Source organism: Centroberyx gerrardi, chromosome 9, assembly GCF_048128805.1.
Source record: "Centroberyx gerrardi isolate f3 chromosome 9, fCenGer3.hap1.cur.20231027, whole genome shotgun sequence".
NCBI classification, from domain to species: domain Eukaryota; kingdom Metazoa; phylum Chordata; class Actinopteri; order Beryciformes; family Berycidae; genus Centroberyx; species Centroberyx gerrardi.
In genome coordinates, this window is record NC_136005.1 from 18,652,095 (window position 1) to 18,670,297 (window position 18,203).

The following is an 18,203-nucleotide window of genomic DNA, read 5'->3' on the forward strand; positions in this document are numbered from 1 at the left end:
TTTAAACCTAAACCCAACTCTAACCTGGCCCAATTTCTAAAATTAACCCCAAGCCTATGATTAACCCCAGCCCAGACACTGAATATTTATAGACAACTTTTCATACAGTTATGAGTCTCACCTGAAACTCAGTAGACTTTTTAGTGACACATTATAGCCACTTGACAGGAAGCTGAGTGTCAACATCGTACTATTCAAATGAAGTGTCACTGTGTTTTCTTAACTTTTGTCTCTTTCATTACTTAAGTTCTGAATAGAACCATAAAACATGGTGGGACATTTTCCCCATCTGAAGCACAAATGTTGAGTGGAAGCAGGCATAATACATAATGCAACTTGTATTTTCAAGGAGTATGAATTATACAATGCATTCTTAATGCGAAAGACAATGACAAAGTGAAAAAGGTATGATATGAGGCAAGAGCCTAAAGTCAACACATCCAACAGCAACATTTAAAAAGCTTGATACTGACTAATAGGTATTGTGACAGCAGTGCAGGAACGGGGTTGACTCAGACAGATGATTCCTATTGGATATCATTATTGAGGGGAGGTGCAAAGAAATAAGACCCACTTGTTTACCGTTTGAATCTCTCTACTCATGCTCCCTCACCTCCCATTCAGAAGGGATACTTGTGTCAAAAAAGCAAATTGAATTCACGCAGAGACATAGAACAAGGCTTTCCTGCTTTGAAACTATGGTGCGCTGAAGTTGACCCAAATCTAACAACTCCTCTTCATGTGCTCTTCGAACTCCTGCCTCTGCAGCCTTGAGCATGTGAAAGCAGAGGAAGACAGAACAAACGCTCACATTGCGACGATTTACTGTAAGGATGGTAGCTATTAGTGCATGCTGGTACTGTATGTTCTCATGTTTTGTAGAAGCAACTGACCCATCATCCACCAGATGGCATACTGGCGAGGGAATGTTTCTGGTATGCATGGAAAATTCCATCAAGTTTGACTCTGCAGGCTGCATTCCTGGCTCCTCTCAGCTGGCCTTGAGAAAGCCCTGAATCTACATGCTTTGATTTGACTAAATTGGAATTCTAGCCCACTAACACGCCTCTGCTCCGACTGTAACCTTAGCATGTAGCTAGCAAGGTTATCAAGGTTATCCACACAGGAACACAGGGGGAACTTACTCAAAAGTTTCTCTTTTTCAAATAACTGATAAAGCAGAATGGAAAGAAAAGAGTCTTTTATAGAGCTTTTGCATTGCCTCATTATTGACCATCACACATTATTTAGTAAACTTTAACTCTAGAGCTGAAACACTTGTTCTGTTATTGTTGCCCTGCAATAGATGCATAACTTTATACAGTGCAAATTATTTAGGAAGAGGAAACATGATATAACGTTCTGAAACGCACTGAGCAGGTTACATTGCTAAAATGATGCATACACAGTAATATTAACAGCACTACATATCCACTCTAATTAAAGGGTTCCCTTTAGATTAGTGTGAACCTTAGCAAGCTTTTTATCTCTTTCAGTCTGTGCTGTTGATGATCTCTCTGTATGCCTAACACTGTCAAGGGGGATGAAAGCAAACTTCTCACCCTACTGACTGTGTAAGTGGAGACACGCACAGCCGCATTGTTGCAAACAGACATGAATTCATGTCAGAATGTGACTTGCCTGTTTACCTATTAATTAGAAACGCAAAAGAGTCAAGGCTCCAAATAAAGAGCCCTTATCATTACCTTGCAGACAATCTTTTGAAGAGGCATCAGGGATTTTACATTGAATCTACATCGCACCACATGTATTTAATTGACATTATAATCTATGCACATTATACATTTTTAATGATGTCGGCAAATGAATGATCAAGGAAAATTTATAAATAATACATACAGTACCACTAGAAGTAGAAATCCTTTTATTCACCTATTATGTAGCCGTATTACAATTTAGACCTGGGGTTGCGATGCCGTTTGACATCAGACAGCTCTATTGTGGACAAAAAAAGAAAAAAGGCTTCTGGGATTCAAGGAGTTAAAAAAGTGAAACTTAACAATATAAAAAGAATTTCTTTTAAAGAAAGGAACTAAAAAGACCTCTGTAGCTAACAGCATTATCTGTTTGGTGTTACAGCTTGGTTGCATCATGCCTCTCAGAACAAAACTCCACACTCACATCTTTGCTGACAATGAACACTGAAGTTGGCAGAAATTTGCTGTGAAACGAGACAAAAGTGTGCAGTTTATGAAAAAAAAAGTGAGGCAACCTCCGGGCCTCAGGCTTTTGTCAGTGGGCATTTCTATTCAATGACCTATCATGCACCAAGTGTAGGCCGTGGTGCAGCTTAGAGATGTTTCACACTGTGGCAGAGGTGTACCAGATTTCTTTAATGTGCAGCTGTTACTGGGCTGTGCAAACCTGAAGCACTGTCACAACCTGTGTTGGCTGAGGTTGTTTTTGACCAGCCTACCGTTCAAAGAAAGAAACCAAGACTTGAAAGTCATGACCCATAGTTTAATTACATGGTCTGAATGGAGATCAAGGATTATCCCATAGACTATTCATAACGTGACAATGAGCTGTGAATGATTCCTGCAAGTTTGGAGTAGGGGTATTGATCAGCTACCCCGCGCTCTTTCTCCGTCCTCTGTAAGTGGGTCATTTATTTTTGCTAAGAATTGGTTGAGTAAAAGTTTGCCAAGGATTTGCAGTAATTATCTCATCCTTCTATTGCTGGGCACAGCATGGGGCCTTGGTAAATTACACATCTCTCTCCTAACTCCTGGATGGTTTATGGCCGTGCATTATGCATAACTGTGCTGGAGCGCCTTAAACATCCCCCAAGTGGATTGAAATAAAGTTGACGCTGCTCTTTGTTTGGAGCTCAAGATAGTCTTTATTTGGCAGTGCTGAATCGGAGATTGCTGTAAAAGCGTGTGTCTTAATTATTTTGGAGACTTTTTTTCCCCACTGGTTTGTGAACACCTGGAGTGTTTTTAGTGGGATGCCGGATCCAGATGGGCGGATGCTTGGGCAATCCAGAGGGAAATGTCTGTTACATTATAGCAGAGCGTGTCGTCACACAAAGGGTAAAATAAATAAATAAATAAATAAATAACCCAGCAAAACAATGGCACTGCATCTTATTCATTTGGACGCCTATAACACGTTCTGTTGTACACTGTATGACAAAGATAATGGTTCATCTACCGCTGGCTTCTCAAGAAAACTTAATGTTATTGTCATCATGTAACAATAGTAGTTGCTTTGTAAAATATTACAATTTACACTTGCCTGTGTAATAATGACAAAATCGTCCATTGACACTTTTTCTATACAAATATCAAACAACAAAAAATTATTAATTAAAAATGTGGTGCATCTCTTTCTCAAAAATATCTCTTGGGGAAAGTTAGAGAAACATCTTGACATTATTCTTAAAAGGAGAAAAAAAAATGTTTACATGGAGATCAAGAATGACCAATCTTTAAAAATTGAAAATGTTTCATTGTTCTCCCATCATCAAAACAAAAATGATAAACTACTCATGAGACGTTCAAAGACTATAAAGGTGATATATAATGTATAACGGTAGGTAAGTGAAGAGTAGGAGCAAGGTCTTTACAGTCCCACAGCTTTCATTGATTGTTTTTCACACACACACACACACACACACACACACACACACACACACGCACCAGTGAAAGTAGACCAAATATACTTCTACTGGATTCCCCAGTTTTAGAGGTAAATCCTACACTTAAACCACGAAAGAACCTGAGGAAGTGCAATCAGCCTGTTCCTGGCCTACACTTTTTGAGGCTGAGTGTTACAAAGGACAATTGTCTTCAGAACTCTTCCTGTCTTCACTTTAGCAAAGGGCTTTGCTGGCGGAAAGGGAGTCTGCATTTTGCATTTTGAAACAAATCAAAACTCAAAACTGTAAAATTTATTATCCCACAAAATGCATCTTTTCTTACTGTTTCATATTACGACCGTTTCACAAGATCATTATGTAAATCCAAATGACAAAAGCTGTCTTTTTGAATATGGGATATGCTCAGTGCGCTGAAGATAGCATTTTATTTGAATATTTAGGACAAAACCACTATTGATAACTGCACACAACTTTTAGTGATTAAATCTCAACTACAACAAGATCATGGCAGAAAGGCATGGAGGCAATGCTTTAGTCATTGTATGCCCACAGATCTGTACACTGTTACGCAAATCAACTGTATCATTAAAATATTTAATTCATGTTGCATATTTTGTGCCATCACAGCAATTAGGCCTAACTAATCCATTAAAAACAAATCAACACATTTTCTGGTATTGCGTAATTTAATTTTTGGAAGTCAAAAGGGATTCTGTGTTATTTTTATTAAAAAATACTGAAGATAAAATTTTGAAGAGGGGGGGAATTTCACTTGGTAACACAGTTCTAAAAGTTCTCACACTTAAACTGTTCAATATAATTTGTTTTCTGATTGAATTTTTTACACTTGTATTTGCCCTATATTCTCAGCGCAACAAATGTTCCTTCTGTGCCAAGGAGTCAACGGGATGAGAGAAGAGGGGGACTCAGTGGTTTGGAGCCACCACAAACAAAGTTTCCAAGGTGAGTCAGTGAGAGTCGACTGCTTACTCACAACTCATGAAATTAATAAAACTTTTTCAGATGCAGTCATACAAATCTTCTAACCAGGCATCACAAACAATCTATCAGTTAGTAAAAGACAGCTTTGCAATTAACATCAATAGCCAAATGATGGTCATTCACATCAGTCCCCAGTTCCAATGCGGTGGGACAAAATACCCAAGTGAATTCTCTTTTATGACACCATGTTACACTAAGGCCTAGTTTGCGATAGGTTTCCAAGGAAGAGGCCACAAAGTAAAACACAATACTAGTATGCTGGGAAATAAGAGTTTATTGTTGCCCAATTCTGAGATGATGCAACAGGGAGTACACACATGCTTTAAACAAAACAGGGAGGGGGGGAAATCACAGCAATGCATTCAATTAATTTTCCAGGAATTCTTCACTATGCATATCAATGAAGAAAATTATTTTTTTTTGTTGGAAATGTGCATCATATCATCTGACATGGACATGTTTCACACTCACACACACACACCCCCCCTCTAATTAACCACAGTTATATAATTCATTAGGCATTTAGTTACAAAAAACAGTCAATCGCCTTTGAAAAGTGACAATAAGTGACAATAGGAGACTGGAGTTGGACTCAGTGGTGTTGTGTTGAGGAGGACATAGCCTATTGAGGAAGTACAGTGACTCCAATTATGGGAATAATACCAGACAGATACGGGAGGATACTCTGTTCACCAGGTATTTACGTATTACAACACAAAGACTTGACCTAGACATTAAACCTCTTCATAACTTCAGCATCTCTTGAATCTTTCTCAATTTATTTGCTGCTGTACTTTATTCTTCAACACAGCCTATATATTAGAATTTAAACCAGTGGGAGATTGCACTCACATAACCTCGATGCACACTGGGCATCCTATGCAGTAAAATAGCTGTAATTCACATGTCACATTAAAGCCACTGTCTAGGCTTTCACTTTAGAGGTTGCGCTCGCTTTCATGCAACAAGTTTGCCTGTCTTGTGTTGAAGTCAACACGGTCGCACCTACAGTAAACCTCCTCTGCCTGGTTTCGGACCAGTGCATGGCCGCTCTGTAACCGCAATGTAGCCTATCGCTTCAGCGCATTAAGGTTATTGTCGAGGATAGCTCTAGGGCAAATATACATAACGTTAAGATAGGCTCAGCAGAGAAATTGCTTATTAAAAATCACGTCCTGAACCTGTCGAGTGCCAATTATATTATGCATTTAAATTAAGTGGGAAAACAAAAACAGCTTAGGAATCACATCGAAATGAACTGCATTCCACTGACAGCTACAGACTTTACGAATAATGAATTTGATAAGCCTTCCTTTACAACAAACCCTCGCTGGCGATTCGCAGCATTCCGCATCTATGAAGTCAGCATACCTGCAGGGAATTTGGCTAAAAATGAGTTCTCGATAAGAAGAAAAACAAGAAAATATCACATCGACCTGTCCGTATGGGCCTAATTAAGATCTCCGGTTGTGTGCTGTACGTGTAAGGTCTGTGTGTTAAAAGCGATGGGAAGCAACGAAAGAACACATTGCTTAAGTCATGGAATATAAATTAGTTCTGAGAATTTGGGGGGCTGGGTTTAAAGAACCGGTGACGTCGCCAGCTCGACGTCCTGTGACTGGAAGCGACCAAAAGCGGGGGGTGTGGATCAAAATGTAACATTTTCGCTCATTATAGTGAAAAATAATACAGTTTTCGGTTCTTAATCGAACTTGAGGTTTATGCTATGATTGTCGTAATACTCGCTATGCGTAATATGCGTTGAAATAACTGTTTCTGAAATAAGTTGTTCTGGCCGTGAGGAAAAAAACGTGTCTCCCCCGCCCTCGGAAAGTGGTACGGTCACAGGCTCAAATTCCGAGAATTGAGCTCGTCTGATTCTTAGAACTGGGGTTCTTAGAAGTGGTGATGCAAGAAGTTTCTAGGAAAGCGCTACCAGGTGATTTTTTAAATTCCTTTTTTCCTCTAATTTGGCGCGAAGTTGTTATCTACTCTGTATTGCCTTATGTTTTAGACGCGGCTATTTCTCCGATTGTGTTGTAAAATGTTTGTCGAAGCCAGGGTGATGTGATTGTGTTTGGTGGCAGTTTGAACACTAGACTCTAACTGATACTCTTGAGTGGCTTCTCTAGTGACAGCCCGCTACTCTCCTGACAGATCATCTGCCTCAATGTTGCGCTTATTCGCTGGTCGCCTCGACACAGCGGACAGCAGCCTGCTCTTTACACTGTAGTGACACGGAATCACGTTGTAAAGCTGTAATAGCGAGCGGGCTAGATAACTACATTGAAAAAAAAAAAAAGGCAGGTTTGTGGGTGCTGCTTCGCTGTCCAGACTCGGGGCTTCTACAGTACGGGTCTCGGATTGATAGGCTGCTGTTGGCTCGGTGAACAGTGTCAGCGCAGCCCTGGTGTTGCTGCACCCTGATTTTATAGCCTACTACTTTGTTTGTTGAACACAAAATGTGACGGCGTCTGCTGCGCGCTGTCAGGCGAACTTTGCTGGCAGCTTGTCAGTCAGCGGTAGCCTCAGGTTCAGGATATTTTTACTTGGTTGTGACAGTAATTTGCTCTAATGGAGCGCAAAAGCTGCACTAAACATCCCGTCTTACGCTGCCGTTACATTGTAGCGGAAATATTGTAGCGCAGGGCTGATGGGTTTTTCTTTCCGCTGTGCAAGAAACATCGACTCGCAACCAAGTTGTCTCTTTATCTTTCCACTGTGACTGTGCTGCATGATGTGCAAAACCTAGCCCACTCTAAACTACCCGGAGTTTAACTGTATGATGCACACTGAGTTGGCGGAAGGCTGCCCGTCAAAGTGTTGCCTAATTTTTTTTTTCTTCTTCACGGTCTAGCAGTTGTTTCGGGTGTATTTTTGTTTGGGGATAGTCAGAATCAGACAGTGTTTATGAAATAACGGGGATGTAGCGGAGACCTGCTTCAACTCAGTTTACCCACTTTTTTTTTAGGCGGACATAAATCCTAATCATGTAATTTAATATTAGGCTATACATCACATTAAGTAGGGAGACAGACTGACTGACTCGAGTTATATGATGATATGGTCTTTTAAGTAAAAACGAATAAATCAAGTATTTTCTGAACATAATTTATTTTGTTTATATTTGTGGTTGTTTGTCTTATGATGATCACCGTCTGCAGGTCAGAGTTTATCCACTTTTTTGTATCAGTAATGTTAGAGTCTGTTTAGGCAACATTCTATTCCTGCACTTTATTTTCGGACGGGTCCAGTTACAAACTTCAGTCTTGACATTGACGTAGAGATACTAACATAAATCAGTGTGTCTGTGTTATGGAATCCAATTCTATTTTGAGTTTACAAAATTTTACTATTCACACGCATACAATTTTTGACTTGGATAGGAGTTATAGCTTATTGGCAAAAAAAAAAGAAGAAAAAAAAAGAGGTCTGATGGAGCCTCGCAGTGATGCCTCGTCACTGGCTTTATGATAGTCAACAAGGAAAACTGTTACTTCTATAACCGTGCCAGCTGCACCAGGTTATGTTGAAGATTCACTCATGGTGAGGACATCTTGTGGTGGAAATTTAAATTCATAGTTAAGATAATATTTGTTTTCATGAATAAGTGGCTTGCTGGGCGAAATTACTGTTCTTATCATATTATCCTATTCGACTGCTCATCCAGAGAAATGATAGGAAATTGGACACTGCCCCACTGGAGGCAAACTTGGGCTGAACTTTTCTCCGTAACATTTACCTCATAAGAGAGGATGAAATGCTTTTTGATGTTCATTTTGATGTAGGACTAACAACATAAGCAACGGATTTAGAAATTATGCTCATTTCCATCCCGAAATGATGGACTGTTTATGGAATGAAGATGCGCTCTTATTAATCTATCAGTTTGTCAGTTTCCAACGGAGTCATTTGTATTTCTGATGAACAAGAGTATGGCCGGTTTATGCCTCTAATATTTCTGATGTTTTTCTCTGTCCAGAGCAAGCAGCCTGTGCTACAGTTTTTCATTTGTACAAAATATAACTAGTGCAATTGTTATCTATCAACCAGTGGTTGAGGCTGAAAATATGACAAGAATAGATTTTAAATGTCTAGACACTGTTTGTTTAATAAATGGCGCCGCCTTCTGGCAGAAGGGCTCCATCTGTGGCTCATACTGTGATGGGTGATAAAGACTATTTGAGGAATATAAATAATCTTAACCCAATTAATTTTCTTCAAAAGTAGGCTACCTTTACTTCAGGCCTTAAACATAAAAGTGGTTTGTTGTGTACTAATGAATTCAAGAAACTTTTCTGTGCAATAATCTCTATATTTTTCTATTTCCAGAACTTGACAAAATGGCTTGCGCAGCAGACAGCTGCATACAATTCACGCGCCATGCAAGTGATGTTCTGCTCAACCTGAATCGGCTGCGTAGCAGGGATATTCTCACAGATGTCACTATCTTGGTCAACAGACAGCAGTTTCGTGCGCACAAGACCGTTCTCATGGCTTGCAGGTGTGTGTTATTTAAGTCTGGTTATATGAGCAGTTTTTTTTTCAGCAGCTCCTTTGAAGTTGAAGTAACTGATCTTTCTCTTTCTTTCTTTATTTTTTCATGACTGCAGTGGGCTGTTTTACACCATCTTTACTGACTCCCATAAGTGCAACCTTAATGCTATCAGCCTGGACCCAAAAGTGGACCCAGAAGGCTTTGCCATTCTCCTGGAGTTTATGTACACCTCCCGTCTCACACTGAAGGAGAGCCTGATTATGGCCATCATGAACACAGCCATCTACTTGCAGATGGACCATGTTGTGGACACCTGCCACAGATTCATCAAGTCCAGGTTGGTAGTAGTAGGTTCAGTTTCAAATCAGTACAAATCCATTATCAACGTGTGCCGTGTTCTCACCTTCTCATTCTGTCCACAGTGATCCATCTGCCAAGCTGCCCAGAGATGAGTTTTTGGTCAGTCCCTTGGTTTTACCTCAGGATGTCCATGCTTACCGGCCCCATGATGTTGTTGACAGTTTGCACAGCCGCGTAGCTCCATTCAGGGATGGGAGGCCCTATGCTTCAAACATGTTCAATGGGGTCAGTACCCCCAGCAACTACCATCTCTACGGTCAGTTTCCTATGCCAGGATTCCCTTTCCCTCTCTGCAAGCTGACTGATGCCAAAAATGCTTTTGCTGACCTCTCAAAGGGTGGTATCCACCACAAGCATTGCTCTCCGCATGACAGCACCAGCACCATGAGGGCAGAATACACCCGGGCAGTGGGCGCCTCTAGCATTATTCATTCCGCCACCTATGCTTCCAGGGAGGTAGGAAGAGACGATGAGATGAGGAAGGAAAGCCATGAGGGGGTCGTCGGCCAGTCTATCGGTCTAGGTCCGAGGAAGCGCGTGTTTCCCATGTTGAGCCTTGAGCAGCAGAAGGAGACGGGCAAAGAGCACGCTCCTCAGGCGGAGGAAGACATGATCCATCAGCACTACCCTCTGGGGATCTCCTCTGCCGGACGCAAGAGCCTGATGAGCAGCCCGCAGAGCCCCCTCAAATCAGACTGCCAGCCCAACTCCCCGACAGAATCTAGCAGTAGCAAGAACGCCGGCCTCTCCCAGGCTGCCCGAGCGCAAGCCCCGCAAGGTACGCCGGACCCCAAGGCTCGCAACTGGAAGAAGTACAAGTTCATTGTGCTGAATCAGAGTGCCAAGGAGGATGAGGCCGGGCAGCGGGACCCTGGGCTGCGTTCACCTCAGCGCCTTGGCCTGCCACCCTACCTCCATCCCAGCGACTCGGAGAACCTCGACCCACAAACCACGACCAAGAGCAGCGAGCACAGTGAGGATCTACCTGTGCCCCAGGCCAGCCGCCTCAACAACATCATCAACAGGTGAGACCCTCTCTTACAAAATGCACAGCTGCACATTCAAGGTAGTTGAAAAGCCGGTAAGCTACAATGTAAAGAGGTAATTGTTGGTATAACCTGCATGGAATAATCAGAACGATGCAATTAAGAGTAAATACAACAGGAAAATGTAAGCTTAATATGTAAATCCTTACCCACATTGCATCATATATATATATATATATATATATATATATATATATAATATAACCTGAAACCCATGATACACTGCCAGGATTTTGAGAAAATGTAAGAACTGATCACAGATGAAAGGAGAATATCATCAACAATTATGACCAACAGTATTTTGCTATACTTTAGCTCGTTATAACCCACTGTGTTAGACACTTAAACTTGTGTCATTCACTAATTTGCATCCCTACCAATGGCAATATTCCCCATCACTATGGCCTCAGAAAGTTGCCCATGTATTATTGCCTTCATGCTTTATGCATAAAAACAGCCCAATCTTATATTGAAATTTGCATGTATCAGTGACTTTATCTGACTTGAAGTATTTGTTTTATGTCTCTAGAGCACTTGAGGGATCACAGAGGAATGGTGACAGTCACCCTTCACACTACCTGAGTCGCCGGAACTGCTCCTCATGTGGCTCTCAGTCCCCGCAGCACTCAGAAGTCTGTCCCAACCCCTCCGGGTCCCGATTAGCGGAGGAGATGGCCGAGTTGCATTCAGAATACTCAGACTCCAGCTGTGGTGAGTTTCTGACTGCATATACAACAGAAGATGAGTCTTAACATGTCCGTGGCTAATGCAAATCAACAATTATCATCTATTATTAATTAATTCCATTTTCTGATTTCTCCTGAACAGAAAACGGTACATTCTTTTGTAATGAATGTGACTCAAAGTTTGCTGAAGATGAAGCTCTAAAGCAACATATGCTTCAAGTACACAGCGACAAGCCATACAAGTGTGACCGCTGCCAGGCAGCTTTCCGCTACAAGGGCAACCTTGCCAGCCACAAGACTGTCCACACAGGTACAGACATACAACATTTAACTTTATTCACTCATCTAAGAGATGAATTTATTGTTTTCCAAGCCTGTGCTGCTTTGCTGCTTTATACTGAAATGTTTTCTTTGATATTTTCAGGAGAGAAGCCGTATCGCTGTAATATCTGTGGTGCTCAGTTCAACAGACCAGCTAACCTCAAGACTCATACTCGCATCCACTCAGGAGAGAAGCCATACAAATGTGAGACGTGTGGAGCTCGTTTTGTACAGGTGAGACACTTTTACATACTAGTCTGAATTTGGTCACGGCCTTCTTTTTCCATTGTGTGCGGATTAATAGCATTGATACTCGACTCTTAGCTGTGATTATGGGTACAATGGTGATGCGCTTATCGTCAGCACGACCAAAGTACCCATAATCACAGAGAAGAACATCCTCACGGGTATTACGGCTTTTATACAAAGGCTGCAAATACGTGTACTGGCTGAAAAGTTTCATCCGTGGTTGTGGGTGTTTATAAAATTATTGCTAATTAGCTCCCTGGACACCACAAACGTTACTGTAGCGACCAATAAAGCACAGCTGGTAGAACAGTAGAAATGCTCTTTTGACCAAGTTTGGCTTATTTATTGGATTATTTGTATGATTTTTTTTGTACGTGTGTGTGTTATCAGGTCGCTCATCTCCGTGCCCATGTGTTGATCCACACGGGCGAGAAGCCATATCCATGTGAGATCTGTGGAACACGCTTCCGTCACCTCCAGACGCTGAAGAGCCACCTGCGTATCCACACAGGAGAAAAACCCTACCATGTAAGTTCACACATGCTTAAAAATGTTCCAAACAAGCTCACACAATCACGCCAACTTCTGCTGAATGTGATATGCTGCGAGGCGGGGGAATACCTGACAATAATGTAACGTTTCCCTTTTCAGTGTGAGAAATGCAACTTGCACTTCCGCCACAAGAGTCAGCTGCGATTGCATCTGCGACAGAAGCACGGAGCCATCACTAACACAAAGATCCAGTACCGTATGTCCACTGCAGACATGCCAACTGACTTGACGAAGGCATGCTGAGCTGGACGAAGGGAATGAGGGCAATTTTGGTGGGGGCAATCTTGACCTTGGCATTTAAAGACCCCAACTTGTACAATCATCCAAAATTGTAGTGCCACACTGTGTTCATTAGATAAGACAAATTAATTGGCAGTGTACGCCATTCTAAACGGGTTTCCACTACATGTGAACGTAGAGCCACATATGGCATCTTAGTCACTTTATTGTTTCTATATAGATATGAATATATAGTTATGTTGGGAGTGTTTCTAAGCTTTGAAGGTACGTATATAAAGCTTTATTTTGTTGAGAAGGATGGAATGTAAACAATCCTTTTTTTGAAAATACAGTATTTTATATCAAAGAACTTACTTTTCTGAAAGTATTGAAATTTTGATTGACGGGTGGTACATATATTTTAAGATAATGGAATTTCCGGCTGTATAAAGAGTTGTCTATACATTTTTATCTAGATGTACGTACATGTTACACCATGTGAAGTTGCCATATTCATGTGAATGGAAAAAAAGTAAACATTTGACATTGTAATTGGATTTAGTCTAAAACATATCAAGATGATTGCTGCTCTTTGATGAGGATGTGCATGAGGCATTGCTACCGTTGCCAATTGTCAACATACATGAAGTGGGCAACTGCATAAATATTGTGACATATTGTGTAATTATATCCATGGGATTGCTCTCTGCTGGCGGAGCCAATCTACAACTTAAGTGTTGAAATATGCATTTCAAGGTACTGCTTTGTTATGACCAAGAAAATATTTTGCTTCAAATGTATTTGTATAGATGTGATTTTTGTTTTTTTTTGTTAATTTGTTTTCATAAGTGAAGGTTTACAGTTTTGGTCATTGTTCTAGAACCTACAGTAAAGTTGTGTAAGTGTCAAGATTTTGTTTGTACATACACTGTGTATTCAATGTGCCTTTATCTATGGTGACTGAATTCTTCTCCATTCAGCCCAGCTCTATTAAGGTACAACTCAAGGACGCCACTTGTCCTAGATTCCTGTGTGTGTGTGTGTGTGTGTGTGTGTGTGTGTATGTGTGTGTGTGTGTGTGTGTGGGCGAGCGAGCATGTGTGTGTGTGCGTGTATATATTTTTAAAGGCTTGTCACCAACCTTAAAACATGCAAATTCATCATTGCTTGAGCTGTAAATCTTCAGGACTTGTTTTTGGATTGGGCTTTTTTTAACTGCATTAAAATTATTGTACAATGTTATAGATGTATGAATGTAAAATAAAGGTATTGGATTTCTATGTATTAACACCAGAGTCAAGTGTTTACTTTTGAATGGACTTTTTGTGGACTTGTCAAATGAGTAGCATGATGGATATAATTCATACCGGCAGACAGCTTTATAATTTTATTTTAATAATATGAAGCAGAATAGACTGCTACAGAAAACTAGTGGGCATCACTGAATAACTTAAAAATAACCAACCACAAGAGGGTCTCTCAATATCACAAAGCCTGTTTGAGTAGCAGGCAATTTCAGCCTTTGCAGACTCCAGGGTTACTTTTGGTAAAATCAAACTATATCTGCAAAACACACTTTACTAGATTGTAGCTACTGGGTCTGTGTTTCATGACAGCTGATAAAAAAAAGAGATGGTCAGGAAAATAATAATAAAAAAAAGGTTTCCCCTGATGTTGACCACAACAGAAACTCTGGAAATATTGCAACTCTCCACCTAGAACACAGCAAAATGCAAATGTATGGCGTTACTTATGTTTACCTTCTTTAAAATGATATATTGAAATAACACAAGATTTGTTATTCCTCACTATGCACATGCAGATGTTTTGAAAAATGACTCAACAGATCAAATACAGCACTGTGAGGGAGATTAACTACCCAGTCACTTAATTTTCTACTTCACCATTTACACTAGGGGAAAATGTGGCTTTCCTTATCTGGCTCGATAAAGAGCTCTTGCCAACAAAGGATATTTTCATTGTGTAAACAGGAAGACTTTGTTTACAGGTCCAGATTGATTCCTCTGGAGGTAGAAGGCAGGAACTACATTCAGAGCCACATTCTGCCTGTTCATGCTAAACCTGTCTTCAGTCAGATCACTAAGAAAGATGCTGTAGGCCTGTCTGGATGACGATGATGTACTTCATATTGATTTATGTTCCCCAACAGACCAGTAGTAAGGATGAAAATGATTGATGAGTTATAACTGTACCAGTAACTGTTAACATACAAACAAAAAAAATGAGGGCGATAGAAAATCAACTTTGTTTCCATCCTCTCATTCAAAGACATTTGAGTAATGCAAAAATCCTGTTCCCACTGACAACTTGACAACTAGCTTTAGATTTTACATACTGTTTTGGCTATAAAGCAATCTACAGTCCAGTCTGTACTTGATCCCATAGGCTGTTGCAGCAGTAAATAGTGATAGGTTACAGCAGAGAAAAATATAGTATAAATAAGAATGGAGTAAATGAGGGATATTAAACATAATTAAACAGTCAATACAACACTAGGACATATTTAGAACTACAATAAGGAAAAGTATGAAATATATTAATAACAGCGTGTAAGGTGTGAAAAATAGCAGCAGTAGAGCACACTGAGACAAAGACATGAATGATAAATATGTATATTAAAATATACAAAAATAAGTTTGAAAATGAATGAAAAAATATAAAAAATGTCAAGATGTATGCAATACGTAACAAATGAGAACAATATGAGAAGACAAACGTTAATTTACAGTATATAGTGGATGTGCAAAATGTGCATGTGTGTACTGTACTGGTTCACCTATGTAGACCAGATAATAAGGTGGTTCCACCTAAAGGTTGGATCAAACTCTACTAGTATTAAGTTCCACAACCCATCTAGAAGACTCATGATAGTGTGTTCCTTAGAGATGCTGTCAAGTCTTTACCACAATCTCTTATATTTGAAGCCATCTGAATAATCTGATTATCTGGATGAAATGAGGGTGAAGGATTTTATAGTCTTTAATTTCCCATAAATGCAATAATTTACAAAATAATAGTCGCTTCCACGATCACAGGTGATGGTAATAAAGTTTAATCAATTTATCTCGTTGGAACAAAGACAAGCCCAAAAACTCAATGTCCATAATTTCAAAACCTCCCACGAAAACATTTCCATAAGAAAAATCACAATACCTTGAACACATTTTTTGTTTTATTTCGTAATAAAAATAAAAAATAAAAAAAATTAAATCACCCAAAAGCCATAATTGGTTTACAACATAAGCAGTGCTTGTTATACGTAACATTAACATTACAACAGATCTTTACATCAACTGGGCTCTGTGGACTCAGAACTGTAATAGGTTGTGTCATTTTATCAAAGTTTTTTAACAAAACCAAAAAAGTATCAAGTTTACGGGGACCCAAATATGGCTTGCGAGGTAGATAACATTCCCAGCAATTAATATTTTGCAAAACAGAGATCAGTAATGCCAGGAATGCATTTGAAATCTCATCTTCAAAGAGTGTGGGACAACGAGCAATATTGCTTAAAGACAAGATTTGCTGGAACTTCAGATGCTCATCTGGTTCAAATTAACCGAACACAAAACTTCAGATACAAGACTTCACCACCCCTATACCCCAGACCCCCCCCATCCCCTCCCTCAGACTAAGTCCCATCCTGTGGGTGAATCACTGCTTCTGCTGCATCGCTTCTTTCCGTGCAGCATCTTGCAGCAGCTGAGTGTCGACTTCGTCTGCAGGCAGCTGAACGTACCGGACCACCGACCCACGGATGAAACAGTTTTTCACAGACAGCTGGAGAAAAGTTAAACAAAAACACAATGGACTTTCAAGACAATTATCATTCAATGTTAAATAGTATCCAAACAAAAGCCTGCAATGCAAATGACAAAGTCTTACAAGCACTTGTTAAGCATCCAGATCTATTGCTCAAGCCCAAATACCTGATAATAAACAGTATTATTGATGTACAACACTTGTAAATATAGGCTACCGAATGTGAGGAGACAGATGAACTTACCATATGTGGATATTTCTCTGGATCTGTGACACTGATGTCTGTAAGTTTGATGTTCAAGTACTGAAACACACAAGAAGAAGAACACAGTGATGACAAAAGTATGACACCATCTTTTACAAAATGTAAAACTGAATGGATTTGTTCCACAAAAGTAAATCAAGTCTGTCAGATGAATTCCTACCTGATCAACAGAATGAAGTGTTCCACAGATGCTGAAAAAGAGGTTGCAGGAGAAAAGCAAAGTTTGAAATTTGTAATCATTCCAGGCATGTCAGGGAAGAGTTTTGGGACATGGAAAACTAATAATAATAACCCTATATACAAACAGACTCTCTCTTTAAAAATGGCTTATTTAAAAATTGCATGAATATGTAACATGAATTTTTGAGCCCCATCAACAGCAAATTTGCCCACAGCTACTGAAAATAATGGAGACTACAGACAGAATCAGCATCAGGGAACTAAGCGGCAACATCACAAAACAAACCTCAAGTCATTTTTGAGCTCCACGACCACATCCTTCCCCACCAACGACTTGAAAAACGAGTAGAAAAGCTGGAAAACAAAAGCCCGATGTTAGCTAGACAACGAGGAATCGTAAGCTACATATTGGGGTAAGTAAGCAAAGCACGGCTGTCGACATCGTAACGTAACGGCTCGGTAAATGTGGAGTGTGATACACAGTTGGCTAAATAACATGGAGGCGATAGTGAATTGCCGCAAACCCTACGTGAGTAATTCAATGTATCATCGTATCTTACAGCAGAACATTTGTTGTAATGTGAAAAACAAATTGATACATTCAAAGTAATTTCTCACCATTATCGCTGCTGTTCCCTATGGCGCTTCGTCTGAGGTTGATGATGTTTCAGCCTGCGTAATATTCCTGTGACGGACCCTGGACAACAGGGTACAGTTACGCATGCGCTCCACGAGGGGGAGCCAGAGAGCACCTCGAACAGTTTGGAGCCGCCTGGACTATACTCTTCATTTGGTGCTGTAATTTCAGTAAACAAGCGTCACATTTGTTTGTGAGACTGATATTTTGTCCACTGTGTGTCCAAGTGTCCACTAGTCCTCAGTCCTTGCACTTTGCAAAAAGTGGCTGGCGTTGTCAAACAGTGAACCTGAGTAAGTTTTATTGTAACTAAGTGAATGCTGCCGCCATCACGCAAATACCATTAAGAGATATAACACTTCCAACTATTTATTTGTTGATTGAGGGCTCAGGCTTTTTCTTCAACAGGTTTTCAACTGTATGTAAGTAAGTACTGTGGCCATAGAGATCCAGTTTTGGCAGAGTGCCATACTGGTTTCAGCTGGCAGTGACAGCTCCCACAATCTGGACTGGCCTTCTGCAGTGTGTCCCTGACTAAAGTGGTTGTCACTCCCAGTCCTCGCGGCCCGGTCGTCTAATCAGGGACTGATTTACACCTGGGATTCAAGGTGAGTGCAATGAACTAGCTGTTTGAGAATCACGTGGTTCTCGCAGTGCCGCTGGTGTTCTATCCCACCAGGTATTAATTGCAGTTAATTGCATTCATCTGGCATCCCAGGTGTAGAATAGTCCCTGATTAGATGGCTGGGATGAAAAGCAGCAGGGTTCTGGGTCCTCAGG

General features: G+C 40.4%; 2 protein-coding genes across 2 annotated transcripts; one reads left to right on the top strand and one right to left on the bottom strand.

The window, feature by feature from the left end:
- Positions 1 to 6,530: 6,530 nt before the first annotated feature.
- bcl6aa (BCL6A transcription repressor a) lies at positions 6,531 to 13,842 on the top strand. The gene is made up of 9 exons (XM_071923435.2): positions 6,531 to 6,566; positions 8,960 to 9,131; positions 9,241 to 9,462; positions 9,548 to 10,510; positions 11,061 to 11,242; positions 11,360 to 11,527; positions 11,642 to 11,772; positions 12,178 to 12,315; positions 12,439 to 13,842. The coding sequence occupies exons 1-9, from the start codon at positions 6,536 to 6,538 to the stop codon at positions 12,580 to 12,582; spliced, it is 2,151 nt and encodes a 716-aa protein (XP_071779536.1). The 5' UTR covers positions 6,531 to 6,535; the 3' UTR covers positions 12,583 to 13,842.
- Positions 13,843 to 16,203: 2,361 nt separating this feature from the next.
- smx5 lies at positions 16,204 to 17,524 on the bottom strand. The gene is made up of 5 exons (XM_071923470.2): positions 17,405 to 17,524; positions 17,073 to 17,140; positions 16,767 to 16,797; positions 16,586 to 16,645; positions 16,204 to 16,359 (listed from the first exon to the last, which is right to left on the bottom strand). Exons 1-5 carry the CDS (start codon positions 17,405 to 17,407, stop codon positions 16,234 to 16,236), a joined length of 288 nt encoding a protein of 95 aa, XP_071779571.1. The 5' UTR covers positions 17,408 to 17,524; the 3' UTR covers positions 16,204 to 16,233.
- Between the last annotated feature and the right edge of the window lie 679 nt (positions 17,525 to 18,203).